General features: G+C 38.3%; 1 protein-coding gene across 1 annotated transcript in view; it reads right to left on the minus strand.

The window, feature by feature from the left end:
* The window catches only part of LOC104467958 (spastin-like), a gene marked incomplete at its 3' end in the record, with an annotated part of 20763 nt that extends 822 nt beyond the window's left edge, over positions 1 to 19941 (minus strand). The window contains exons 1-8 of the mRNA XM_010081934.1: positions 19902 to 19941; positions 19158 to 19241; positions 17916 to 17999; positions 12412 to 12507; positions 4655 to 4839; positions 3520 to 3653; positions 3095 to 3188; positions 493 to 567 (exon numbers count right to left, since the gene is read on the minus strand). Coding sequence (XP_010080236.1) covers positions 493 to 567; positions 3095 to 3188; positions 3520 to 3653; positions 4655 to 4839; positions 12412 to 12507; positions 17916 to 17999; positions 19158 to 19241; positions 19902 to 19941 — 792 coding nt within the window. The remainder of the gene's footprint in view (positions 1 to 492; positions 568 to 3094; positions 3189 to 3519; positions 3654 to 4654; positions 4840 to 12411; positions 12508 to 17915; positions 18000 to 19157; positions 19242 to 19901) is intronic.
* Between the last annotated feature and the right edge of the window lie 3045 nt (positions 19942 to 22986).

Here is a 22986-nt window from a genome sequence, read left to right on the forward strand (position 1 = left end):
ACAGCCATTTCCCCCCAGTTCCCTGAACCCAGTGCATCGGGCTGAAGAAAACAAGCAGCAGCCAGACAGTTCCACAACCCTCCTTGAATAGCAGTGTGGAAGTCAGACAACTCCCTTTCTTGCTACCGTGCTCCTTCCCCATTTCCAAAATGCACTTCTAGTATATTTTAGTGGAGAGGAGACCATTTGTGCTTAATCACTGCTGTACACAAACAATTGATCATGTTACTTTTACCCTCTGAAAATGAAACTTGGACTTGCTGGTTTAAATTTTAAAACATTACCTGTGATATCGAAGAGAATTAAACAGAGCACAGTTTAGCAATTCCCTCCCCCATAAAATGCAGTTAAGAACAATTTTGTATTTTTGTGTTGACACCATAACACATATCCAGGAAGAACACAGTTTATTACTACAACACCCAAACCAAAAGCCACCACTCATGGTTACATTTTAAGCCCACCAACTCATGAATGGAATAATTTTCTCACCAACATTGTCTTCCCATTTCCTGGTGGGCCAAAGAGCAATAATCCACGTGCAGGAGCTCTAAGTCCTGTAAATAACTGAAAAGTACATCACGGCAAGTTACCTTCAAAGACTTAAAGAAGATAGTGATTTATCTCCTAAGAAAATGGTTTAAGATTGAGGAATGGCTCACTGGCTGGCACCAGCAGCAACAGGAGCAGTGCTACAACAGTACAGGATTTTAGAGAACTAAACTAACTTGACCTAATGCGTGTCACTGTTGTTTCCCACACAACAGTTACATCACATTATCATCGTTCTGTGCACAGAGGCACTGTGAAACGAGGATAACAGGATAACACATTCCTCAAGACAGACTTGCCTAACAAGTTTAAAGCATCAATTCCATTTAAAAAGGGGGAAAATGCAGGTGTGTAGTAGGCGAGTTAAAGCAATGTTCCTGCTAACTCCATATGGAAGAACCACTTCATCTCTTTTTTTTTTATTTTTATTAAATGAAACTTGAGAAGACTTAAGTTTGATCAAAACTATTTAAAACATTGCTTAACAACCACCTACTCTCTCTAAATGCTACTGATAATAATCTCCTGCTTCTCACTTTGCATTGGATTCATCTTTCCTATGCCATAAAATTGCACCCATCATATGTAGCATCAGAGCAAGCAAAGCTACACATCCTCACGGAGCACATCTCCTGTGCTTAATCCTGCAGCCTGTCTGCCCCAGTACTTTGTCTTTACCACTTTCTTCAAGAGTTTCAGAGGTCTGGGTTTGGCCTCATGCTCACCCCTCCGTTCCAGCTTCCAGTAATTCCAACAAACAAACAAAAGGAATAGCAGGGAGTCACTTATATATAACACCGTGTCCAAACACCATTGCTGGCAGGCACTCCTTCCCACGATACCCATGATAAGCAAGGGCTCCACTACCGAGTAGTGTTTTTAAGATGAGCAACCACAGTTCCGCCGCAACGACCACCATTTATCGCTGAGACACGCTGAATTTTTAAAGTTTTTATTAACAGACTAATCATACTAAACATGGTCTGAACTAATTGCTACCGTTTTATTAGCCTCTTACTCCTGAAATGGTTGTAGTCATGTCTCTCGCCTGTGTTTTCTGTTTATTCACCTCAACTCTTGCTCTCCTACAAAAATACCATTACTTGAATTGTTTAAGTATGAATTTAAGCTCAAAGCTTCATTAAGGTTAAAACTGAAGTAATACTTAGTTGATTAAATATTCCCCTCTAGTTGCCAGATCTATCATGTTCATTTACAAAGAATAAAACCAACCTCTTTTCTTCCAAGGAACATGTAAAAATTCATAGCATTCTCTGTCCTTGTTGTATCTCACCAAGGTCAGGCCCGTTGCTAGCTACAGTAATACGAAGATGACCTTACTGAAAATACCAACTGCTATCGGAAAAGAGTCGTAACTACTCTAAGCCTCACATCTCCAAGTCCTTCCCACCCAGCTCATTGTATTAGCGTTACTGAACAACAAACGTGGCATACTACAGCACTACAACAACAGAGCAGTACAACGACATTTTCCTTCTGCATAAGACCAGAGCATGCATATTTGATGCCAAAGCTTTGTTTTCCTCAGGGCTAGTATTCCTGTGACGCTATGCCAGGTTTAGGGTTTCTTCCTCACATCCCTTCAAAACCAGAAACTGCCTTAAACGAGAGAGGAAGACCACAGAGCAACTCCAGTCCCCTGTCAATGTGACAAAAGGGACCCAGAAGCAAACAAAGAATGAACAGCAATTTTGTTTGAATAATCAACACTGCAGTGAATCATTGCATGCAACTTCTCCAAGAGTCCATCAACTTTTAGCAAGTTCAACTTCAGAAAATGACCAATTTAATTTTTTTAAAAAGTGGCTCAGAATAATTCCAGTAGTATATAGACCAGACCTGAATCTAGGCAGTCACAGTAGTTAAGGTACCACCTATGGTAAATAAAATAAAAGCTGAAATTACCAATTTCCACTCAGTCAACTAAAGAGGAAATCTGCCCTCAAATGTTATACACCTCAGTGTACTTGCTTGTTCACTACTACAGTTCTTTGCATCCTCTCCTGCGGTGAACAGACTATTCAGAGCGTCTAACCAACATCTACACAGAGAACATGACCACAATACCAATTTAACATTTTTCAAATCAGATAGTGTCATGACTTAATTTACCGATACAAATCTCAGCTGTTTCACTCTTCCAGTTCTGGGCTTTGTCCTTTCCATGCCCATATAGGGTTGGGGACACAGCTATAGCTATCTGGAACAGTCAGACTCACAACTTTTCAGGATTTTTTGTTTGGTTTTTCACGGGTTTGTGGTTCGCCAAGGGTTGTTTTTGTTTTTGGGTGGTTTTTTTTAAGATATTGCCTCAGTCACATTCTCCAACATTGACTAACTAGAAGACAAGGAATTTCATGGCAGTATTTTAACACATAAATTCTTCATTCTCCTTTTCCAAGACAGCTATCGATACCAACCATAACCAGTAAATACAGGATTCAAGAATCACAACTTCATGCGTGAAGCACAATACATTTCTTTGATTCTGTGACAGTGATAACAATACTCAGTTGCTTACCTCAGGTCTAAGAGAAGGAAGGATAACAATTTCTTGCAAAGCTTGTTTAGCCAGTTCCTGCCCTGCAATATCATCAAATTTGACAGCTGGCCCACTAACAAAGAAATGGAATACTAATTAGTCTAACAATGAGATACTCTTTCTCAGCTGCAGCTGACTAATTTAATTCATTTGACTATTTATAAGAACCCTTTTGAGAAAATCTAGAACTTATATTGCTAAATATTTAAAAAAATAAGAATTTCTGATTTGAATTTTCATCCTTTTGCCAAAGTGACAACAACAATAACATAAAAAACAACCCAAAACAATCCCCCCAAAACCCACAACAAACAGAAAGTACCATTCATTCCAAGCAGACCAAGATTGTACTGAACAGAAAACTCTTTTTCTGCATTGAAAAGCCTACTTTTCTTCAGACTTACCTATCAACAATTTCATTCAGGATAAGGTTAGCAAGATTACTGTCCACATTTCTAAATATCTTCAAGTCTTTCTTTTTTCGAGGAGCAGTAGTAGGAGTAGAAGGCTTATTTGTTCTGCTGTTTTTAGGAGCAGCCTGGACGAGGGGGGGAGGGAAAAAACCCAAACACACCCAGAAAATCAACTTCATACTTTTAAAACATACCGTTCGCAAAATTACATTTCATATGCTCCAGTAAAATCTAATATGATAACATATACCAGATACGCTGCTGCTGTATTTTGCGATAGATCATGCTATCACATTCAGCCACAGGTAGAACATCTTAGGCTCCCGTGAAGAGGGGTTTTTTGGTTTGATTTTGGGTTGGATTTTCTTTGGTTATTTTGGTGGGGGTTTTTTGGAGAAAATTCATTAATGATGGTGTTTTCCCCCTGCATACTCTAGAAATAAAGCGCCACAAACTGTTTCACATTCTCAATACCTATAAGCAAGAATTTCTACTGCTGTCACGCTTTGCCAACAGGCCACAATAATGCTTAACCACATTTATGTTCTGTCCACTCTGCTCTTTATTCTACTTTACTGTGGGAGTAGCAGGTGGGAGATAAGGACAGAAGGGAAAGGGATGGGTCAAAAGAAACGCAGCATTTTTCTATCTTATTAGTACAAGACTTACTTTTGTATTTCCGTCACAGTGTAACCATAATTTGCTTTTCAATGTGGTTGCAATACGACCTGTGCACACATGCTTTGGAAGAGAAGGAGCACACAAGGGGAAGATCTGCAGTTCTGGACTAAGAGGGTTTTTTTCTCCATCCTTTACATACTGGGAGTACAATTTATTTTTCTCCTAGATAAGCTTCCCTCAGTTTCCCACACAATTTTCAAAGCAAGTATTATAATTTGCCGATGAAGCCACCCAATGCCTCCCAATTTCTGAAATCCACTTTGCAGCCTAGCTCAAGAGGCTTGGCCAAGAATTTAGGGGTTTAGTGTTGTGGTTTTTTGTTTTGTTTTTTTCACTAAAATTTCCTGCTACTACAATACTGCAACAAAGGCAGTAAAACCAAAGTTTGTTCTGGAATTTACATTGACTTTCCAAGTGTATACTGCTATATTTATGCTTACCATACCTTATGAGTTGATGCTGCAGGATTAGGTGCTGGTCTAGACACAGAAGTTGATATCCCACTGTAGCTAGGTGTTCTGTGGTGACTTGAAAGGCCTGTGGATCCAGTTTTTGCAACAGTTTTTGAACGAGGAAGGGAATTACTCGTGTGTGTTAAGGGATCCTTCTTTTTTGGAACCGCTCCGCTTTCTATAAAGAAAACCAACGTCACGAGAACATTTTCAGCAGTCATACTTTTACCATCAATTCTAACTTGAAGATAGTATTGTTGACACATATATAAAGTATTACAGCAGAATAATACAAGTTTTAAAAACAGGTTTAGTACTTTTAAGGGGTATTAACTACAGCTTTCTCTTAAAGTTAAGTTTTGCATTTTTAGAGGCTCTCAAAACCAACACTAGTTAGGCACCTCAGAAAAGCTGGAGATGGCTAAGTCCTGTAACAAGGGAAGAACACCATCTATTCATTAAGACAAAAAACGACACAACACAAGCCAGAAGATTTCCTTCCCAAGAACTCCTAAAAATAATCATTATAATAATCCTCCAATTTCAAGCCATTAGATTCAGAGCATTCATTCCTTAAGTGATGTGAGCAGGCCAGTCACTTTGTACATCAGCTAACACCATCTAGCACCTTTCACCCAGAAGCTTTACCAAGGCACTTCAGTTTGGGAAAACTAAAATAGTTATACCTGCAAGCAACTACCAGGAGCTTTTTTTTTATAATTTTATCTCACTTTAGGAATCTGAAGGTGTAAGTAAATTCTGCATGGACATCTCTGAAGCAGCTTACCTTCATACTTTTAAAATAAAGTCTTAAAACACTGTACTATGCCACTGAATTCAACCACCACACATTCTGTTCACACTTACTCTAATTCACTTCATGATGGAGCAGGAAGGTCTCAAATCAGATGACAGATAAAACATAACACATTGGCCACAGGTAATTAAACTACAAAAGGCTATTTTTGTCCAGACTAAGTGAAACAGCACTCGATTTCTACATTCTCCATACGGGATAAATGATAAAATAAGGTTCCTTGGCATAGAAATGGCAAGTGTCAAACACCAAAACAGAGACAAAGAGGTAAGAAAGTGCTACAGCAAGCATGCAGGTTGGTCAGGCTGGTTAATGATTAGAGCACCGCATCAGATCAGGGGCCTTTTGTGGTGGGAATACAGTAATGGAAGCTGTCTCGTACAGTCATCTACAATGGACACTGTAAATACTGCCTTATTTTATATCCTTTTAAAAGAATTAAGGAGCCTTTTGATTAGATAAGAGAAATATGGCATCAGAGGCAAGGAAGCTCACAATGGATTTCAGCTACAAGTTTATCCACTAAGATTTTAGAAATCTGCAATTCAGTTTGTCTTGTTAGTCTTCAGCAGCAGGCCAAAGAACTCTGATTTTTAAGGAAGTTAATGACTCTACGAAGAATTTTTCATTTATAATATTGCAGTTCTGTGAAAAACACTTTAAATAGAAAGCCTCATAATTTTGAATGTTGAGTTTAAAAAATTCAAGTAAGAATACTTCAGTGAAACAGTATCACGGAAGGATTAATGAATTACTACAATGTTCTCAGCCTCTTTAAACATAGAGTCTTCCCTATGTACATCTTCACACAGCCTGCAGTTATCCATGTGTTGAACTACTTGGCTAACAAGCTTCTAAAGCCTTTCATCAGTCACAAATCTAACCCTTTTCAGAGTTACAGAAACTCTGCAGGGGTCATCAGACACAATGTAGAGGTATCGATATGCAAAAAACAAGGGAACTTGAATATAATGAACTAGATTTACCTGTAAGATATTTCTTGTTAAAAAAAAAGGGGGGGGGGGGGCAAAAAACCCCCCCAAAAAACAACCAAAACTGGCTACTGATTAAACCACACACAGATCCAGAGGTAGTTAAATTTACTTAGTCATTCCAACTTCCAACTCAAAAACTCTTCAAAATTAGGCATACCCAGTACCTTTCAAGTTCAAAAAGCAGCATATGAATCTAGCTACTCAACACTTTGGCCTCATTTGCACCGCTGGCTTAAAGTCAACATGGGAAGGCTTCACAAACCTACAGCAGTTTCTCCTCTTATCTCCTTCACCCTAACACATTGCTCAATTATCACACTTTCGCAGAACTACCCCCATTTATCAAGAACGATACATACACACATTGCAATTTTGAGTATCACAAAACTGCACAGGTAAAGAGTACTTCAGGAAGCTGGAAATACAGGAAGGGGGAAAAAAGGGAAGAGAGAAAGGTTTAAATACAAATTATGATTTACTCTAATTGTACTTCCAGGAATCAAGACCACTGAGTTCACGTGTGGTCAGTCCTAATGGGGAGCACAGAAAGAATCTCTTATGAACTACCCTTGAACATAATTCCTCAGTGTCAACTCCATAGGAAACTTGATTTCATACACAAATTTTCATTGAAAAAGTAAATAGATGTGATCAAACTTTTCAGAATAAGTTTATCTAAAGTTTCCCTATTTATAAAGTGTGAAATGTTTAAGAACACACATGTCACTTGTCAAACCGATAGCCCCTACTGTTTCCATTATGTGAAATATATATTGCTGTTAATAAATGCCAAAATCCCAAAACACATTTCTTCTCCATTTGTATTTGTCATCTGCATACTGTTAAGACTGAAAATATGCTGTAAATAGCCTTAAAACCTCTGTAATATCTCCAGCAGTCTTTTGCCAAGTATTCTACTGTTTTGTATAAAACAGTAAGGAACTGACGAAAAGATGTTCTAATCACAAAACGGGACCACAGCATTTTGTCACATATATTCTAAACGTTGAACAACTCAATTGTCTACTTCATACACACTTAGTGGACAGTAATAGGGGCTTGATCATTTTCATTTTACTCTCTTATTCTTGACTGGACAGAATAATTTACTTTAAAGCTCCAAGCTCATGCCACTAGATCATACAGAAATGATAACTGGTCCTGAAAGCATCCCTGCCATTTTAATCTGCCATCCAAATATATACACAACACAAACAAATTACAAACAAGCAAGGAGCAAAATTTTGTCTGAGATTTCCTGTTGGTTAAATTGTGATAAGCTGCAGACACAGGTGCTCAATTTCAGATTCCCTTAAAGGGAGAAATGTTAAAATGTATTTATTATATGTAACTGTTTTTAAAGATAAAGTAAGGATATGTTTGAACGACTTTAAGAGAAGCTTGACCATACTACACACCTGGAAACATAGAAGCAATCTGGGAAACATGGAACTCTAGCTTATTTATTTAATAAAGACAAGAGTAAGCTTTGTATTTTAAAAGGAAGTCAATTATACTTTTTGCAAATATTGCACAGCAAAATACGTGCTGCAATTGCAAGATTGACAGTTATTCAGGATCAGCATTCACAATAGCCCCCAAAACAGTAATTCCTTCAAAGACCATATTCATAGAATGACAGAATACTGGGTTGGAAGGGACCTCAAGGATCATCTGGTCCAACCTTTCTCGGCAAAAGCACGGTCTAGACAAGATGGCCCCGTACCCTGTCCAGCCAAAGCTTAAAAGTGTCCATTGTTGGGGAACCCACCATTTCCCTGAGGAGATTATTCCAAAGGCTCATCGTTCTCATTGTGAAAAATTTTCTTCCTTTGTCCAATCAGAACCTCCCCAGGAATAACCTGTACCCATTGCCCCTTGTCTTCCCCATGTGACTCCTTGCAAAAAGGGAGTCTCCCATCTTCTTTGTAGCCTCCCTTTAAATACAGCAACATGGCAATAAGGTCTCCCCTCAGCCTGCTTTTCTCAAGGCTGAACAAACCCAGTTCTCTCAGCCTTTCCTCATATGCCAGGCTTCCCAGTCCTTTTATCATCTTCGTGGCCCTTCTCTGGCCCCTCCCCAGCCTGTCCACATCTTCTTTGCACAGTGGGGACCAAAACTGAGGACAGTACTCCGAGTGGGATAAGGACTTCTTTCTCGCTGACACTGATGCCCTTATTGATGCAGCCCAGCATCCTGCTGGCTTTCTTTGCCGCAGAAGCACGCTGTGAGCTTGTTGTCCACCAGGACCGCCAGGTCCCTTTGCACAGATCTGGGTAGATCCCAGCGTTAGATTCAGATTTTTCAAATAGGTACACTCAGTAATAAAAGCTACCTAACAGAAAACTTCAGCAACTAACAAGGAGCTGTTCCCTGTTTCAAGTGGTAGCACAGCTACACAGATCAGGAACACAGTTGTTCTCCTTTCGAGCTGACAGAGCCACATGAGTAAAAGATCTACTGTTGCCAAATTATGGTAATAAAAATGATCTCATCGCTACTTGTTCTTCTACTTGGGAAACTCCTTTAAAAAATTCAGTATTAAGAGTAGGATTTTTACAATTTGAAAAATATTGCCAATACCCGCCTACTATTAAAGACCTGCCAGCAAATCCCTCCAAGTGAAAACTAAGATAAAACACTAGCTACTTGTACAGTAGTAATGTTGTGCTAAGAAATGGAGATTCAATGCCCTCTCTGACCATATGTCATGCTGAGATTTACACATCAAATGTAAAATGGTATATTGGAATTGCTGTAATTCTACTAAGTACCATGTGCCCAGTACATAAGTTCATAAAACTCATAAATTATGCCTTTGGCAAGACTGGTATAATCTTCTTCCCAATCTAGTTTAAAAACTAAAAACAACAATCCACAGTGCAAAGGAAAACAAGCATGCCTAAGGAAAAAAAAAATCCAACAAAACAGCTAAATTGTTTTATATCTAATTTAAGACTGCTATGAAAGCAAGACTGACGGATATTTTAAAAAATGTATAAAAATAGAAGGTTTTTGGTCAAGGGTACTTGTTACTATTCTTAAGTTACTGCGCAGCCTTCTGCAACTGAAGGGCAGGCGATACTGCTATAATGAGGTCTTACAAAACCTCATAACAAATCTATCACATACATTTTCAATAAAAATCTCTACTTATTCAGATAAGTTGGGAAACTATGAATGAGGAAGACAAGGATAGGTAGTATTTTTTGCTAAAATCAAGTAAATTGGCCTGAAAGGCTGATAGAAATAGTATTTTGAAAGCAGCAAGAATCTCAAATCAGTAACACTTTGGAAATAAAAAAATGCACAGTATAGCTTTGAGAACAGAATATCAGACAGAATGAAGAGGCAAAAACATCTTTAAAAATAGTATCTTGAAAGTAGCAAGAATATCAAATCAGTAACACTCTGGAAATAAAAAAAATGCACAGTATAGCTTTGAGAACAGAATATCAGACAGAATGAAGAGGCAAAAACATCTTTAAAGACTTTGCCCTTTAAAGGCAAATGAAAGAAAGCAAAGCACTTTCTGACCTAAGGAAGGGTAGAAAGGCACTTTCTTGATGTTAAAACTATGAATGACCATGTTTCACACTTCATAAAATCCCTGACTTTCAGAGAGACCAGCCTGATGAGGCAACAGCGCAGGTAATACTTTTATGTGGATAGAAAAATTAAGTTTATGCGAGAGCCCTGTGGCTCAGGACCTGTGCAGTACCCCTACTTTCTCAATAACAGCAGTCCTCTTATTTCAGGTAGCCTGCAAGCTGATTTTTGTATGGTTTTCTAAGGATCTGTCATCTCCTTTGTGTTCTTTTTACTGAGTGCAGCTGTTGGTGTGAAAATACTATCTTTATTACAACATGTATAAAGGGAGAACAACAGCAAGACGACTAGCAGATTGAAGCAAAACTCATACAGTACTTTAAGAAAAGAGAGTAGCACCAATATGTTCTCATGAACAAGATTTCCTCCCCCCCTACACCCCAAAGAAAGAGACAGAGACAGTGTGAGAGAGCAAGCACGTGTGTGTAGGCACCAGCCAATTAAGAAATTCAGACAACAATTAACAGGCTGATTTTCCTGGTGCTATCAGGGACCTCACAGCTGCAGGAGAGGTTTGCTACTTTGCGCAAACCTCTAGATTCATAACTTGCGGAAGTCAGAGGTTTACCTTTGGTGGCATAAATGCAAATGGAAATGGAACAAGCCTCTTACTTCAAAGTAATCAGTAGACATCTGGTACCTATTTTTGATGACCTGCTCTTTAGTCCTTCTGTCTCTCCTCAGATCCCACCAAGTCTGCTAAATGAAAGTTTGTCTGTTAACCCACACTCCTTTTCAGAAAGTAGGAAGACACTCTCTCAGAGAAAAAAGCATCCCCAGAAGATCACAGCCCTTTGCAGTTTTTTCTCTACCCCCTCCTTCACGATTTTGAAGAAGTGGTTCAGTCATTCATCTTCTATGAGTCACTAGGAGTACGACTCCAGAAAGGTAAATTCACCAACACCACTTTCCCACAAGTTTACCAACAGCAACCACCTCCTGCTCCAGGAACTTCTGTAAATAAAGACATCTGCCACAGAACCAGCCAAATGTTTCTTCATTTCCAATAGATGCCAATGGATACTCTATGCTTTGTTACTAAGAGAATTAAGTAACTAAACTAAGGTTTTAACAGTCAAAGTTCAGTTTAACCTTCTGCAGCCTCCAATTCTGAGATATGTTGAGAAAAAGGTACAAAAAAAAAAATTAAAGGAGAGAGTTTAAAGAAAATGCTGTTCATATCAAACCACACAGACCATGTTATCAACTTCTGCGTGTACATGTATGTATTTGTTCATTCAATCTCTAGCCAACCAGGTAAAAATACAGGACTTGTACTGGATTATTTAAGGTAGAGAGTTCTCGAGGTCAATCTATATAGGAACTTATACTGATGAGCCATTTTAACTACATCTTTTTGACAAATGCAGTTAACAAAAATACCAAACATAATCTAAAGGTGCCTAGCACGACATAGCTCCACTACTTTAACTTCTCATACATAAGAAAGAATAAAAACAAACAGTAAGATGAGTTAAGAACTAGAAATGGAGCTAAAAAAAATAAGAAAAGCATGTGATTTACAGTAAGATTCAAGTTAGTTACTTGAAAAACTGAATACTACTTTAACTCAGTAGACAAGCTGGATAAATTCCATTGCTTGTTAGCTCTCTATTTTATTTAACCTAATTATAGTCTACTGTACGAATTATCAGCTGAGACAACGGTTGTGACAATAGCTTACTGGTGGCTTAAAACATTCCATGATGACAAGTCACAAACTTCACAGCAACTTTACTCCTTGTATATGAACAAACAAGTTTACTTCTGGTACTTTAGTATCCCTGGTACAGTCTTCCAGGAAAGGATAAAAAACAACCTTCCTTAACAAAAAGCAAGAGCTGTTTTTTGCCCCCTCCTTGTTTTAATCGTGTATCACTTTCTCAGAGTAAAAAAACCTGAAATTTAAAGCAGCTTAATGAAAATGTATATTCGCTCTCACAATATCATAAAGGAAGAACTACTGATGTAGGCACAATATATAACCTGTGTATCCTACACTGGCTTTGACAGTTGCTAAAACAGGTTTAATTTAATCCCTTTAAGAATATAACATGAAAATTTTTTTCTAAAATATTGCCTTAGTAAATAGTTTTGGATTCTAGGATAGTCATTGTAAGAGAGAACTGAATACTACAAAATAAAACAGTGCTGTCAAAGCCATAAAATGGCTGGAATGCATTTTATACAAAGCCTTTAAAAACAGAAATATAAAACCATTTTCTTAAAAGTTGGTGGGGTCAGAACACAACATTGCATATTTTTCCTTGTAATACACCAGAAACTGAGAGACATCCCCTCAATAGGCGCTGGTAAAACCAAACCCACCTGACTGGAGATGTCCATTGCGGCATGCCAGGTTAGTACTGTCATTATAGACCTCCATTTGCGGCTTGGAAATTTGCAAAACTGCCTGCAGCTTCTCTACATAGTAGACAGAGGGGGAGGGAGGAAAAAGGACAAAATAAACAAACAAAAAGAAAAAATGAACCAAGAAAATTTATGTATGTTGAACACACAAATGTCAAGTTTGGTTTTGTTATACTTGATACAGGGTTAAAGGTAAAAGTATTTCTATCTATTCTACATATTCAGCAAACTTGTAAGAAAATTCTGTCCGTATGAGCATGAGTGAAAACAGCTTTAAAACTAGCCATTTACGGCTGAGTTGATTACAACAATCGTTCCAGTCTAGTGATTGTAGTTACTTCCCAAAAGCTATGGTCAGAATTAATTTAACTTCATTTACTAAATATTTGTGTTGGCAACCCATTTCTGAAAGTCCTCCCCAAGGTGTTACTTTGACCAACTGCAAGGAGTCATCACTTTCCTGCATATTAAATGTTTCACTTTAGTAGTAACAGCCAGTTAACATTTCACAGAAACCTCAGCTACTCAAGCAAAACACCATATATACATTACGAAGATGTCTTTCAAGATCTTTATTTAGAAATATAATTGCCTTGATATTAAGTCAATAAAATTGCCATGAAGTCCATGTTCTTTAAGAGGATTAACTTCAGAAGCATCTGAATACAAGATTTATAAGGTTAGAGATTAAGGAGAAAGAAGTCATGATAAACTAGCCAAAGCATAACTCAAAGAGGTGTAAGGCTGCAAACGACACACAAAACAAGAATTAAGTCTCAGAACTATTTGAGGACTGTGGCTCACCTACCACTCCTGCTTTTCCCACTGCAGTGAAATACCTCTAGGGCTTATTTTTGGGGTGCTTTGCAGCGTCTCCCACCTTTATTTCACTCACACACCTTCTTCGTAAAAACAAAACATGGATTGTAAGGATGCAAGGCATATATTGTCACACTCCCCCTCCTCCCTTTTTTTTTTCCTCTCCCCAAAAGATAACAGTACCAAGAAGCGACAGGAAAACAGATGGCCAAGTAGAGGAGCGATGTCCTCTGGCAACATGAAAGCACACACTGAAAAAGAAGCCAAATGCTACTGAAAACATGCACAGCCAAGATCATAAATGCCCTGAATGGAGGAAGAATCGCCATTCAGAGCCTGCAGATCATACAAGCAACAAGCATAAACACCTCCTTGCTTCCACTTCTTTGTCTATTATAAATCTTTTTTCCAGTCTTTCTGCTTCATTCCTTTCTTCTTATGCCTGTTCCTGATCACTCACCACTTCACTTCCCTGAAAAGTATCTTTAGACCCAATAGTTTAGGTGATGGTTTAATAATAATAATATCCAGACTGAACAAGATGCGGTTTAGGAAACTGAGCAGCCACAGGCAAATACGAAAAGCTAAAGTTCAAGATCAGTATGTGCACCCAGGGTTCACTTTGTTTTAAATTGAAAGCATTGAAGAGTCGGGTACAGCAAAACAACAAAATGTTAGTCATACAAGAACAGCCTACAAACAACCACAAGCTTTGTAACTTGCAAGAAGTTACCCTAAAAAACCTCCCTCTGAAGAAGTCTAAGCAGTCCTTTTAGTACAACTGACCGCAAACACGGTGTGCTGTTTTAGCAGGAGATACCAGAAGAGTTTACTCCCTGCCCAGTGCATGCAATCTGAATGGGAAGTACATAGAGAAGCTTACAAAATGAAAATTAGTATTAATAGACTTGATAAGGTATTAGATAATGAGTTACGTTTTGGAGAACATACATTTCTGACCTTTAAAAAAACCCCATCTTTCTAGCAAGTCACCGTAGTAAAATCAACTACAGTTTGAGACTGGGATTTTACCACAATTATCAATGGTTTAGCAAGTAACACATATTCAGGAACTCCAAAACTGCAAGAAAAAAAAAAGTAATCCAACTGTTGTCTAGCTTCAATTCACACACTCTCTTCTCTTCACATTACATATTAACATGTAATTTTAATATTGCACATAAAATTATATAAAGCAAATATATCACTTTTCTTGAGAGTGTAGCTGTAGAGCCCTCTGGAATAATGAAAATAAATTGAGCTACTAAATATTATTCCAGGGAATTAACAGGACACCCTATCTCCTTCCATCTAAATGCTTTCTCCCTCTGTCCCCAGACAGTCTGGGGAAAAAAAAAAAAAAAAAAGGTTTGCAGAATCTCATTCATTATTTCTCCTTGATGACACAACATTGAGATAAACCTACCTAATAAACACCACTGCAGCCATTCTCGTATTCAGGCAACACTAGACCTTGAGTTCAAGGCAACTGATTTGTAACTAAAAAAAAAAAGTTACCCTATAACACAAGCCTGAAGCAAAACCACCATTACCTCCAAGAAAGCAGAAGAATCCCAAAAGGTGTCCATTGAAGCCCATATCTACACACAGGCACTTACTACCAGTGGGGATACTGATGAAAGATATTTGAATTATGTGTCATGTGCACTCTTCAATCAAAATACTGGAGCTACACACAATACACAGCAAGGCACTAGCGCCAACAGAGATCTGAGCTCATACAGAAAGTCTCTGGAATAGGAGAACACACTATGAAGACCATCAGAGCAATATTTACCCACTCATCTAAACAACTGCACAGCTAACACACCATACACTGTGTCAAAAACAGGGGCTGCCACCAATTCATATGGCAGAACTTGTCCCTTGACAGCTAGCACATCTCAATATTGTCACTGGACTGCCAAAGTGATCAAGTCACCCTGAGGTGCTGTGAAACACACCTGGAGTAACTTCAGCTTTCGGGCTGTGTCATAGTACAGCTTTAAACAGAACACGATGCAGTCATTTAGACTCAAGATGAAAACAGGGCTCAAAATACTACAGCCATCATCCAAGGTAAGGAGCTACAACCGCTTGGTCTAAGTGGTCATCAGTGGTGTGATGACACGTGGTGATAACACATGGGTGTGATCAGACATCACACTCCCATCAATGGTGTCAAACATCCCCGTCAGCGCTGTCATGCAGCTTACACTGATGATCCAACACACTTCAACAAATCAAAGCACTGAGCATTTTTAAGGGACAGTTATAATCCATATGATTTATTTTCACTTTCTATGTATTACCAACATAACTGGCTTGGCTGGATGGCATTTCAGTTCGGCAGTCCGCAATCACATCTCTGTCTAGCAAGCAGGATGAAACATTTGATAACACTGTCTACTTTAAGTCTGGTTTATCCTGGCAGCTAATGCAATAAAGGACTTGTCTATTCTCCCTTAAGAAATTGAGAGATTTGACAGAGCTAAAGGTAAACACTCTTTGATCTTTAGAGTTGGATTCACAGGAAAAAATCACTTTATTGAACCTTAAGAGCTTCAAGAGCCTCAGGTTTAGTTCAACTACAAAAGCATCTCTACATCACTTAAAAACTTCCAAATATCTGTTGCTGTAAGTAACAAGCTAAAAGCTTTGTTTAGAATTGCATGTGCAATTCAACTCCGGATTAACTTAAATTTCTACAAAATCCATGTAAAATGACAAAGTAATAAAAACAGATACTGTCAAAACTTGAAAGTTGGCCAGATGGTGTAACAAATATTACTCAGATAGATCCATAATGATCAAGCTTGAGAGGATTTAAGTCCACTGGAACCTCTCTCCAAACAACATATTTTTCCTTCCTAAAGGGCAGATGACTTCACTTGCTCCTTTCTATCCAAATTTTGCTCTCAGGTTCATTGTTTGAGGCAGATCCTTAGTGCAAACTGAACAAGAACGTAAGCAGAACAAAGTACTAAACTTCTGATAATTTCCAAGTAAAAATTTGTCATATTTTACATCGATTTAAGCAATAAATACTATTTTATCTGTTTAACTTCCAATCTGCACTCTGAATAAGAATACAAACAGCACGTCATCACACACTCTGGTAGTAAAGATGAATGTACCAGCTTCACTTCAACTTTAGTTTTTTTGCAACATTTATGCTTTTAATCTTTTCAATCAGAGTACAGCAAGTAAGAAACTCATCAACATCCCAGGCGCTACTACAATAACTCAGGCAAGGATGAAGCACTACCCACAAAATACAGACACTGCTACTTCAAGGTTCAAAGAACATCAAATTTTTGGAAGAAATCCTAGTTACTTGCAATTAGGATGTCAACAACAAACCATACCTTATCAAAGATTGTTGGCATGTAATAACTTTCACTCTTTTGTTCCCTAGTTTATATTACCTCTAGAAGTCAGCCTCTAACTCTAAGAAGCGGAAAATACATTTTCTGCCTGTACTAAGGTTCTACCAACAAACACTCATAATAAAGTACAGAAGCAGTAAGTGTCTTTCACTCCATGTTCCCTTCATTTTTTTTCAAAAAGAACTAAGGACACCAGGAATTCAAGGGAAACAAAAGGGATGCACTTTCTTGTGGTTGTCACAACCTCCCTGTCAATTACCAGTCAGGACCACAGAATCAGCAAGTGTAAGAGGAGAAAAGAACGAGTCTTCCTGCCTGCTCTGTGTGCTCCTAGAATGGGGAGTTAGTATAACTCAAAACAAAATAGTGCAAGATTAAAGTGCTGCAGATACACAAGTTAAACTCAAGTACATTTGTTAGTTCTCCCTTGAAGAGTAATTAAAAAAATAAATCTTTATTTTCATTTTACTGCCCAAACTGAAAGCACTCCAAAGTTCTCAATTTAGAGGATGCACTACACAAAGCTGTGTGTCTGTTGCTTGATGCAGGGGGATCTTTGTTCATCATGGCCATTTACGATGCCATTTCCAATCCTGCTTGGATTCCAACCCTACTCTGTCCATTAATAGCTTATATACAACACTTAACTCTGATAGAGCTAAAACTATACAACACTATGCTTCTGAAAATAAGTGATCTCACCTGCTAGTGTTAAAATAGAATACTACTAGATAAAAATTATGAGAATTAGGATTTCATAACATTATGGTCTACATAATGCTAAAGAAATATTACTACAGTACATACGAATAATCAGGAAAATTGTTATATAAGTGGCAGCAGAGTTAACAGAACGTGAGGTATTTACACTTGCAGAAGGCACACTCGTGATCAGCAATATATTGTAAGTTTTACTACAGTTCCAACACAGAAATCCTAAACTAACTCCAACAAGAGTTAGTTAAGACTTCCTCAGTCTATGAGTCAAGCGTGCTATGGTATAAAGACTTCTCAGTTACTTTTACACCTATCTCTTTAAGCAGAGGGAAGTGGGTCCCAAGAGTCCAATTTCAAAATCCATCAACAGCATTGAAAAAATAGTACTTACTCTCAACTAAAACCCAAACTTAAAGAGAACCTACACAGATAATGACTCCTTCACTTGAAAAATAAAGTCATATTATAGAATAATGCATTACATTAAGTTGTGTAAATAATGACAAACTTTCCAAAGTTATGAATTGTAACTGGTACCTAAAAGCTGCAAGCGATCCTTGGCCATTGCCAAATTTGTCATCATTTTAGATTGCAGACGTCGAGCCCGTTCACACTGATCACCTTACAAAGAAAAATCAATGTTAAAACACAATTTGGCAAATTAACTTTTTTAAGTGCTAATATCTTACACCCAGCCTTCCCTCCTCTTCCTCCCACCCCTTACCTACCCCCTCCTAAGGAACATCGTTGCAAAACTTATGAAAAAAATCTCATGCTGACCCAATTTATGTTCTTTGTCACTGCATTTTTCTAAACAGAAGTCTAATAAAAAAGAGTTTTAAAAAGCTTGAAAAGTGACTGAGAGGTAAGTACAATTTGGAATAATTCACTTTGGCAAAATTAACAGATTTAAATTCAGTTGACTGTGTCCCTTTACATTTCAAAACACACAGAATTACAGACATTAATATCACCACTTCCTAAAAAATAATATCTGTTCAAGTCAAGCTTTTTTTTTTTTTTAACTGTGCAATTTAGATGGGTTGTATCAAATGCCACCGGTATTGCTGCATAAGTAACATGTCACTATACAGTGTTCACAAACACTTCTAAACATAGCTGAGGAGCAAAGCAGCAGTCTGCAAAAGCGGTTAGTTACAGATTTGGGGTTTTTGGGGCGGTTGGGTTATTATTATTGCTATTATACTATTTTGAGGACAGAAATTCTTAGCAAGTCCTTCGCTACACCTGTTTCTCTATGGTACGTACCTGCTTCTACACTACAGCTTAAAAGGTTTCCATATACACAGATGTCTTTCTGCCTTTGTTGGAAACATTCATCTAATTTGGCATAAGCTATTCAGAAACACAATGCCAGACCATTCCAAATTGGGGTGTTTCTTTTTCAGTAATACTGAAGGGAATACAAAATTCTGGATAAGTGAGAACATGAACTGTCAACTTTGGCAAATCAAATCAGAACTCAGTATTTTGGCATTCCCATTATATAAGAAATCAAGTGGTTTATTTTTCATTAACTGCTTTATGATTTTGGATAGCCTGAAAATATTTGGAGTAAGATTTGCATCTGTTACAGACCAGAGCATTAAGGTAGAACAGAGAAATGGATCAGTGTTCACCTACAACTAAAAGGGGAATAAGAAACACTCTTACGAATGAGTTCATACAGCAGACCATTCCTAGCACCTACCATATTTATCCTCACTTCGAAGAAGCCATAAACCAAAATCTTTTCCACAACACTCAAAACTGGCTTACCTTGACCAATTACTAAGACAGCTATTCCTTTTTCCAGTTCTTCAATTCCTTTCTTATACCATTCAACAGCTTGTTCCTTTTGTCCTGCTTAAAAAGGAAGTGAACCCATTATTTTCTGTAATGAATTAAAGCTTAGGAATGGTTCCATATAATGCTATGTAAAACAAGTAAGAGGACAGAAGAAATATTGGACAAAATTCTATGATTTAAAGAAACACTTAAAGGGACACCGTCAACTTTATATCTACTTAGCTTCAAATAAGCTTTTCTATTACAAACAGGTACTACACCAGCCTCAAATCACTTTTGCCTGTTTTAGGAATACTTCCCCATCCACCTTGAAGAGATCAGCCCCCTAAAACAAAAAAACAACCCACACACACACACAAAAAAAAAAAGGTAAAAAAGATAGCCTACACATATTCATTCACAACAGAAATGGTGAAATTAACAGTTTTTCTTTCTGGAACATCAAATTGAGACATGCTTCTTAATCTTCCGGTGGTAGCCAATACCAAAGTAACACTAGAAGCCCAGAAACTCAAGAAGAAATTATTACATGAAACTACAGATACTCCACAAGTGAGACCAGACACTTTTCTTCTGGTTCACTTTTGTACAAACAGCCCACTTGTCACGAGGCTATTCCTTTGTTCATCCGATCATGAAGCTGCTGTACTGCAGGTGTATGTCAACTTCCACATAAAGTACAACACATCTAGAATTAAGAGGACACCTCTGTACCCGCAATGTCCTGGATGGATACAACAGCAAATACAACCATGAACACGCCTATGCCTAACCTATACTACCTGACACCATGACAGCAACTGGAGAGATATTCACACCTACTTCATATTGCTCCCCGTCTATAAATTCTCTGCATTAAAAAGATACTTGTCTGCATATGGAAACCTAGTTTTGCAAGTTAGCTGTATCACACTAGGCATGCCCTTCCACACAGGTAAACAGTGCATTAGGTACTACAATTTAAACCTGATTAGCATTAACAAGTTGCTGGTGCTAGAAAAGCCAAAAATGCCTAGAATGAAACCTTCAGGTATCATTACCCTAGTTTCAGAAGAGATAACGTTTCACAAAACGATTCCTAAGTGCCAGTTACCAGTGATTGTGTCGCTTCTGCACTGAAATCTTTTAATAACTTCAGTCCCAAACCTATTTTCTAGCAAATTTTAGTGCCAGTAAAAAATATTTCAATACATTTCTAGAATCCTCTTGTTTTCTCTTGCTCCTCTGCAGATGCAAAATCTGTTAATTACATTTGTCGAGATCCCCTGTGCAGGTAATCCCACATTTTTCTCTTCTTAATGACACAAACCACAGGACCAACACCTTTGTGCTGTACAGTCATGTACACCACACACCTTGGGAATCATTTTATTACTTTCTCTGCCAGCCTCACATAACCTGACTGTTAAGGACAAAGCTAGATAAATTAAATCATTGAAGTTGAGTGACGTGGATCCTCTCTGTAGCCTTTTTTTTTCTTTAAGCTTCTCCCCATGACCTATAGAAACAGTTTCGACTGCATTGTAGATCTAACGCTGATTACGGCTATTAGAAATGAAATCTGAGATGATTCCAGGCACCTCTGCTATTGCTTGAATTGCTTTGCTGTTCTGATGAGCAGCTGCGAACCTGCCAAGGTCATCATTAAAATCTCACCTCCACCTTTTAACTGGAGGAGTTTTAAAAGCAATATACCAAAGCAAGCTGTTTGCAAAGGGGGTGCTCTGAATCCGCACAGAATGGTTTACTAGTCCTCAGTGACTAAGACATTAAAAGTACAATAAAAAAGAGTCACATTCCTTAGAAGCCATTGATTCGCTGTGCTTGGTCTGACTGGGATAGAGTTAATTTTCTTCATAGCAGCCCCTATGGTGCTGTGTTTTGGATCTGTGACTACAACACTGTTGATAACACACCAGTGTTTTGGCTATCGCTGAAGAGCTTGCACAGCCTCCAGGTTTTCTTTTTCCACTCTAGATCCCTAGCAATTAGGCTGGTGGTGGAAAAGAAGCTGGGAGGGGACACCGCTAGGATGACTAACCCAAACTGGCCAAAGGGATGTTCAATATTGCATGATCTCATGCCCAGCAATAACATCTTGGGTGGAGGAAGAACAGCTGGGCATCGGTAACCAATTGCCTTTGCATCACTTGTCTTGCCTCCAACCTCTCTCCTTCACTTATTAACGTGTCTTTATGCTGAACCACAAGTTTTCTCACTTTTGCTCTTCCTGTTCTCTCCCACCCCACCGAGGGGAGTAAAGAAGCAGCTCTTGTAGGTGCTTAGCTGCTGGCTGGGGTCAACCCACCTCACATGCCTTCCCGGTCCCAGGAAAAGATGTTAAGCTCGATTTTGAAAATACAAAACAAGAATACTAACTTTCCCAATAATTAGAAGCATAAAAATCACCAGAAGTATTATTGTAATTACTGAAGCATGCACAGCTTCCAGAACAGCAAAAATGCCATATAATTAACAGTTATTAGACAATCCAGAAATCCCAACCATTTCACATACTATGCCTAATAAATTGTTTTCTGTTGGAAGCTATAAAAAACTTGTTTACATATCAAATAAATTCAAAGGTATGCATGGATTCCAGTAAAAACAGATAAGCAAATAACAAATTATGTAGAAAGTGAGTTCTTTCTCAGTGAAACGAATATTGAATTTGCAGGGTTTAACAGCTCTGCCCCTGCTTGTGTTAGCAGCAAAGATCTTTTTTTTTTTTTTCTTACTAAATGTATGACCTGTGCAGCTAATTCATATATGACAACCCTAAAAACACCCACAAAGCAAGTCCATGATTGACATTGGTATGTGAAGGCTTACCCTTCAAACCACCAACAGCTATAAGCCACAACAGGGGAACAGGCACCTGATGATGAGACTTAGCCACTCTTCACTGAGCAATCAGTAACAACGCTCAAGTTTTAAGCTATCTCACCTTCTTTCATGCTTTGCTCCTGCCACCCTCCATGCTCTCACGCTGTACACCTGTTCTGAACTAACCTTGCTGCACGTGGTGGGTTTTTTTCCTCCCAGAGCTTACCACTGCCACTCCCAAACTGTCAGTGCAAAGCAAGACACATCCCTCGCTTTGATGGTGCTCTCGGCATGCAGCTTCCATTGAAGGCCTGTTCCTATATTTTTAACCTCCTCCTCTAGGACAGCTGTTTCACTAACGCTCAACTGAAAGGGCATAACAAAGATATTCTAATGTTTCCAGAGAATTTTAAAATGCAGCACACACCCCTGAGGACTACCTTTTGGGTTCTGTCAGAGTTGTGCTACCGCATCCAGACTAAACAGTTAAATCAAATGCACCAGCAATTGCTGCTTTTTTTTTTTTTATCCTCTAGACAGAAAAAAAAATCCTGACTTCTGTTCTATTTAATTGAACCCTAAACATGCTCCTTAAGATCTTCTAGTCACATAGTTTTTTTTAAGAGTAAGCATGTCAAACAGTTTAAGAAAAATGTTTTTTTAAAGCAACTGACAAAATATGAATGAATATTTCTTCCCTTAAAAGTGAAATGACTCCAAACGGGCAGTTTTGAGCCCCAGGTTTCCTGAAGACCGACTGTAACGCTCCCATCCCTTGTCAGACAGCACATTCAGGGATGCTCCCTGATTACTGTCCTGCTGCTTTTGTTGTCTGGGTGGCCTGGTTGAACCGAGAGCTAGTTACGGTCACAGCCCCCGATTTTTCATCGCCTCACCCCGACCTCCGCACCACAAACTTTGAATTAAAGTTATGACAGGGAAATGCAAAGACTTCCCTGGCGTGGTTAGCCAG

The sequence above is a fragment of the Pterocles gutturalis genome, unplaced genomic scaffold, assembly GCF_000699245.1.
Source record: "Pterocles gutturalis isolate BGI_N339 unplaced genomic scaffold, ASM69924v1 scaffold6404, whole genome shotgun sequence".
Classification (NCBI taxonomy): Eukaryota; Metazoa; Chordata; class Aves; order Pterocliformes; family Pteroclidae; genus Pterocles; species Pterocles gutturalis.